Source organism: Eurytemora carolleeae, unplaced genomic scaffold (genome assembly GCF_000591075.1).
Source record: "Eurytemora carolleeae unplaced genomic scaffold, Eaff_2.0 scaffold2659, whole genome shotgun sequence".
Taxonomy (NCBI): Eukaryota; Metazoa; Arthropoda; class Copepoda; order Calanoida; family Temoridae; genus Eurytemora; species Eurytemora carolleeae.
Genome location: NW_019398551.1, coordinates 1 through 6,417, shown reverse-complemented (window position 1 = coordinate 6,417; position 6,417 = coordinate 1). Strand labels below are relative to the sequence as shown.

General features: G+C 31.7%; 1 protein-coding gene and 1 long non-coding RNA gene across 2 annotated transcripts; both read left to right on the top strand.

Annotated features, from left to right (window-relative positions):
- Window positions 1-1,364: 1,364 nt before the first annotated feature.
- On the top strand, window positions 1,365-6,142 carry LOC111717490 (uncharacterized; the record flags this gene model as incomplete). Its single annotated transcript, XM_023492987.1, is given in 4 exon segments — window positions 1,365-1,420; window positions 1,883-1,916; window positions 5,653-5,771; window positions 6,092-6,142. Coding segments are annotated over 4 exon segments (250 nt in total), but the record flags the coding sequence as incomplete, so codon positions are not given.
- LOC111717491 (uncharacterized) lies at window positions 3,776-4,606 on the top strand. The gene is made up of 2 exons (XR_002768793.1): window positions 3,776-3,916; window positions 4,531-4,606. It is a non-coding gene; the product is annotated as an uncharacterized LOC111717491 (long non-coding RNA).
- Window positions 6,143-6,417: the final 275 nt, after the last annotated feature.

The window sequence follows — 6,417 nt, the reverse complement described above, 5'->3', positions numbered from 1 at the left end:
TGAAATTTTGAACAGGCTGAAAATCAGCAAGATTATTAATTAAAGTGAATCGTTGTTGACTCGTAAGAGCACTTTTATTATTGGGTGTTTTGAAATTTAGGTGTTTGATATATTTGGTGTTATGAGACTTAGGTGGTTTTAAACATTGGGGTACGTGCTTTGACATCAGGTGTTTATTTTTAGATTTAATTCCTTGATTACTTTACAGCATATGAGGGCATTGACCATTTAAATAAATCCTGGAAAGAGGGCAATGACCATTTTAATAAATCCTTGATAGAGGGCAATGACCATTTTAATAAATTCTGAAAAGTTTTAAATTAGCATGAAGATTTTATCTATTTATGTCCATTTCCCTTGCACCGCGTAGTAATAATTTCTCAACCAAAACTTCCTTGCATCGCATAGAAAAATAATATATCAGTCTAGTCCTAAATTCTCTTACAGGTAGACATACAAACTAATCTAAACTAAACTAAACTAAACTAAACTAAACTAAACTAAACTAAACTAAACTAAACTAAACTAAACTAAACTAAACTAAACTAAACTAAACTAAACTAAACTAAACTAAACTAAACTAAACTAAACTAAACTAAACTAAACTAAACTAAACTAAACTAAACTAAACTAAACTAAACTGTAATAAACAGCATTCGGAATTTGTGAATACTCAATCTACGTTTACAAGTAGGATTCCGAAAACAATAATAACAATGTCCTTTCTTTCATTTCCTAAATGTTATCGTTTTTTTGTGCTGCCAGAGATAAAACATTCGATTTATCAAAATAAACCAAAATGAAAAGCACAAAAGGCAGGCAACACTTTGCTATACTTCTAGAATTAGCTTGAGGAACGAATGACGCAAATTATTTAAAATAATAAATCAATGTTTCAAGGGACACCCTGTATTTAACAATATAATTGTTGAATGGTGGTCGTTTTTGCGCTTTCTTCTGACATGAAACTTTGTTAAGAATTGTGTATTTAGCAATTTTTATTTGAAAATATTTAAGAGAAGAAAATCCTTCAGAAGCTGCACAATCATAGTTATATTTCGTAATTAGAAAAATAAATAAGACGACAATCATTCCACTGTGTTCCTTCAACAATGAAGTATGTAGGGTGTCCCACGAAACATGACAGTTGGTGAATAGTATAAAATGTCTTCTACCATATTTTGTTAAATTATTTGATGCCAAAGAGAATAATAAAAATTATCACATAGCAGTCATATTAAAGCAAAATTTATTTTAAAGTAAAAAACATATTTAAGTAAAAGATTTTGTTAAAGAGTTAAACACCCTGTATAATACAAGATGTAATTTAATTAATCCCTCATACACGTTTATTATATTTATAGTTCTATTACTATGATGGGCCTAGTTTTCCTGAGTCTTTTTTTCTTCTTCCTGAAAGGTAACCTAGAGTCAAGTTGGGAGAAATGGTTGGGACTAGTGTTTTCAGCGAAATGGAAAAACAGTTTCGCGAAAAAATGCGACATTTTTCGTTTTTTTCGCGAAATAATGAAAAATTTCGGGATTGGGTTAGTTTGGGAGTAAGGATTACAGATTACAGCAAAATTATTTATAAAGGTAGTTAAGAAAACAATAATTTATTCAGGGTTACCCTCAAGGGATCAAAATTCAGAAACGACTGTACAAACTTCTAGCAGAGCTTTTTCTTTTACCCTTGGTTTCTGCTATTTAAACTTGTTTCCTTTTATTGGCAATGTTTAAGCAAATCACTAAAAGACAATATTTAAGGCATTAAACCAAACTTACCGTCAGATCAGTATAGTATCATGAGTTTTAGGTCGTCATTAGAGTCTCCCTGAACAAATATACTCATGCTATTAAATACAGTTTAATAATATTTTAGGTTTGCATGGTGTAGAGATGAATGAACCTGGTAAAAAGGTAATCTATAAGTACAAGATTCACAGTCAGTGCTGTGTCATCAGTTGGTTCGTTTCTTTCACGCTATAGATATACAAGAATATAGATCACTAATGCAGACTGTAAAGTTAAAAATTTTTCAACCACTTGTACATCATGAACTCGTCATAGGTCATTGCGAATACTATTTACTTCTCGGGGTCAATCTAGCTGTATATCTTAATATTGTATATCTATGCTTTCACGGTAAAATTTTTTCATAAAAGCAAATGTTTTTTATACTATAAACATTTGTTTTTCTAGCTTACACTATTTCAATTTCTTCTATTTCAATTGTGAGAATTTACTCTTAATATACAAATTGTAAAACAAAAACAAACAAAAAGTTCGGAAAATTTTGAAAAAATTTAGTGGATTTTGAAAATTATTGAAATTTTGATCACAAAAAAAAACTTTACCCGGCTGGGGTTATGTGAGGTCCCCCACAAAATTTGGGCCCAATCGGTTCAGCCGTTTTGAGGTTTATTGGAAACAAACAAACAAACAAGCATCCAGACAGATATAGATGGCCAGGTCATGATAAGATTATGTTAAGATTATTGCGAAATAAATAAATTAATCGATGGTAATGGTAATTAGTAAGGCTTTCTGGTAAGTCTTTCTGAAAAAAAATATATAATTGTGAAGACGACAATCACATTATTCATCTTTATACAGTGTGAGTAAAAAAGGGGTAATAGCGAAATCTTGGTTTTATAGAAGCAATTTTTTGGTAAACAAGATTCGACTTTTGAAAATCCACAAATTTATATTTATAAAATCTGCAAAATTTTTGTTTGTTCTATTTTACGCACCTCTGACCCTCTAGTAAAAGTAAACTCAACCTATATTCTGACCGCGTCAACCTTGTTGCACCGGCTAGTCCTATTGAGTGTGTGCTTTATTTACCCAATGTCCCCAGGCGATACAATACAAACTGGGACCGGAAAGGTTGACCCGGCTTGGAAATTCAAATGTGCTACGGCTGCCCGTGCAATGTATACAAAGAGAACATGTTTAACATGTGTGTTTGTTCTATATTTGTCAGTCCTATATTTGCTTGCCTAACGTTTGACCTAGTAGTAGTACCATGTGTGTTTGTACTATATTTGTCCGTCCTATATTTGCTTGCCTAACGTTTGACCTACAGAGCGTCCCATATCGTATTAGATTATCTCCAATCTTTAACACCTAAATATACGCACATAATACTCGAAAAATCTAGCATTTTCTGCAAAAATAAATTCTATTAGCCTTATTAAATTTTTCAAAATGATTCATTCTTTTTAAATTTTCTGATTTGTCCCCCAAATCGTAATATAGACCCATTGACGCGGTCTAATTTGATGTGGGACACCCTGTAGTACCATGCAAATATGTTGTCAAGTACAGAGCGTCCCATATCATATTAGATTATCTCCAATCTTTAACACCAAAATAAACCCTTAATACTCGAAAAACTTATCTTTTTGCGCAAGAAAATTCTTATATAACCCTTATGTTATTTTTCAAAATGATTCATTCTAATGAAATTTTCTAATTAGTCCCGAAAATCGTAATTTAAACCCGTTCTCGGTCTAATATGATGTGGGACACCCTGTACAATAGACGGCAACACAGAATGCGTACACTTTCAGTACAGCTGTTTAAACGTCATAAGTGTCAACTCAAATTTTCTGTCTGACAAAACTATAAATAAAAGTGATATTTTTAGACTAAAGTGCTTATCTTTTAGTAAAATTAGTGCAATTTTATGTGTTCTTTATTTCTGTTTTTACACTTTTTCATCTAACGTTCTATTGACTAAATAACAGGGTTGAAACTGATATTTTACATAACCCTTTAACATTGTAATTCGAAAGTATAACGTTAAAACATATTTCAGAAATGTTTAATGATATCTTTGGAGAAGTGCTCTGGAAAGGTCTAATCGAGGATAAACCCCCAGATCCAGGGGAAATACAGGCAACAAGAAACGGTAATTTTCTAATGAAATGTTGTCTTCTAAGGATATTTAATTTTTTCTCAAATGTCGTATTTTACTATTTTTGGGAACACGTACGAAATATATAAAATTTTTCAAAATATGAAATTATTGGAAAGTCTATGTAGATATATATTATAAGCAGGGTGTCCCAAACAAAAATTTGGAGTAGGGGTATTGGGTACTGAGGCAACAATTTTGATTAAATGTTCACAATCATGTTAACATTAGAAATCTTGATATTTCAGTTATTTCCAGGCATTCTTTTTATGTTACAATCACTTCTTTAATTATGGAGCATGAGCCAAAAAATCGATTTCCCAGATTTTTCAAATTTTGATTTTGATTTTGATTCATTTGTTCATAAATAACCAAAAAATTCACAAATTTTCGTACATTTTATGTAAGTTATCTGTTGCAGCCAAAATGTTGGATCTGCAAAGTTTTTTGTGAGATAACATGTATATTATATTTAAATTTCGCAATAACTACATATTTTTTTTATTTTTTTTTAANAAGGTATACTATGAACATATACTAAGTCAACATTACATTATTATGAATTAAATGATATTTTTGGTCTTTATTAATTATATTTTTTCATTTAGGGGGCAGGCGAAGAACTTGTTTTGTGCCTGGATGCCGTCCACCCCCTGGGACATCCAGATTTAAATTTCCAAAGAACAAAAAGAAGCAGGAATTGTGGCTGAATTCTTTGAAAATTAACGACACTAATGAAATCGGAGCTAGCCGAGTGTATGCTCTTCACTTTGCTAAGTCTGATTTTATGCCAAATTTGAGCACTTTTTCGAAACTTCCAGAAATCTACCCTGCAAGGAAATTTCTCTGATCCTCTGCAATCCCATCAATAACTGTAAAAGAACCAAGATCTCCATTATCAACCTTTTTGTAAAATTCCAAAGAATAAGGCATCTAAATGTTTTAGTAAACAAACAAGGTCATCACATGATACAAAATTTAAAACAAAAAGGCCAATTTATGTTTAAATAAATAGTTAAAAATATTTTTGTATTTATATTATTGTTTTTTGTTGTTGTTGTGTATGATGATATAATTTGTATACTTCAGTCATTGTTTAACCCACCAAAACTTCGTCACTTTTAAAACAAGGTAATCCAAATGATTTTTTGTAAAATTCGTATACAGGATGAGTGTTTCAAAAAATTAGAAGTCTAAATTTTTTAAAAAATTATCTGGCTTTAGAGATTGGACAGTAAACCTTTAATAACCATAGAAATAATTACTTTAATGCTACTTAGAGGGCTGGGGCCTGGACGCCCCCCCCCCTCCCTCAGACTATTAAGTTCACATAGATATACAGTGAAAAAAAAATTAAGCCACCAAATGACAGTAAAAATACCCTATCTAATTTTGAGTTGTAAATATTTTTTGCGTATTCCTACAAAGACGACATTTATCTTCACCTAATCTTGGAAATCATACTAACTAATTACAGGACATGTCGTCTTTCTTTTTTCATTTGACACATATGACGTTGTGCGCAGTTGGTCGATTTTTCTGTTGCCATCTATTGTACTTGACAACCTATTTGGTACCAAGTGTGTTTGTACTGTATTTGTCCGTCCTATATTTGCTTGTCTAACGTTTGTCCTAGTACCATGTGTGTTTGTACTATATTTGTCTGTCCTAAAGGTGCTTGTCCAATGTTTGTCCTAGTACCTAAGAGTGCTTTAAATATAATAATTTTTAGATCGTCAAGGCAAGTTTGCAGGCGTGTTCCAAGTGGTCAGGTTCCCTAATGCCAACTGTCTTGGGTCTGGAGGCCTCAATGGAACCTGCTACACTGAATCTGAGTGTACAGCTAAAGGTAAAGATCAAGTGACGACATAAGCTCCTTCTATTCTGAAGTGTAGCTTCGTGGCGATTTGTCAGACATTAACCTGAAAGATTGATTAAAGTTGAATGTCTGGAAAAAATTCTATTTAGTTCCCTTAAACCAGTTTGTTCGACCACCCATTAACACTTGGGCTTTTTGTTTTGGGATAAGCATTCCAAGGGAAATGTAAATAGTTTTGTTTGTCTTCTTTTTTTCCAATCCTGTTAATTGATTAGAAAAGGCAATTTCTTTAAAAGTTTGAAAATAATATTTGTGGAAATCTAGATCAAAATATTGATCAATATCCGTAGGTGGAAGTGCCTCTATAAGCTGTGCTGCTGGGTTTGGAATCTGCTGCATATGTAAGATCTTTTTTACAACTGTCACACTTTTGTCATTTTAAAAAAGTTCTTAAAATGAATTGTAATATTCAAATAGAGTAACGGTACCCTTGAAACCTTTATCTGATTTAAACTGAGGAAAAAACGTTGTTTTTCGGACTCGAATAAGTTTTTATTTCTGTGAATTTTCTCATTGTGTTTTATAAACAAAACTTTTAAAGGGAGTGTTCGCGAAAAATGAAAGGGGGTATAGGCTTAATGCGATAAGAAAGCGCTTTTGATCGCTACTAATCTTA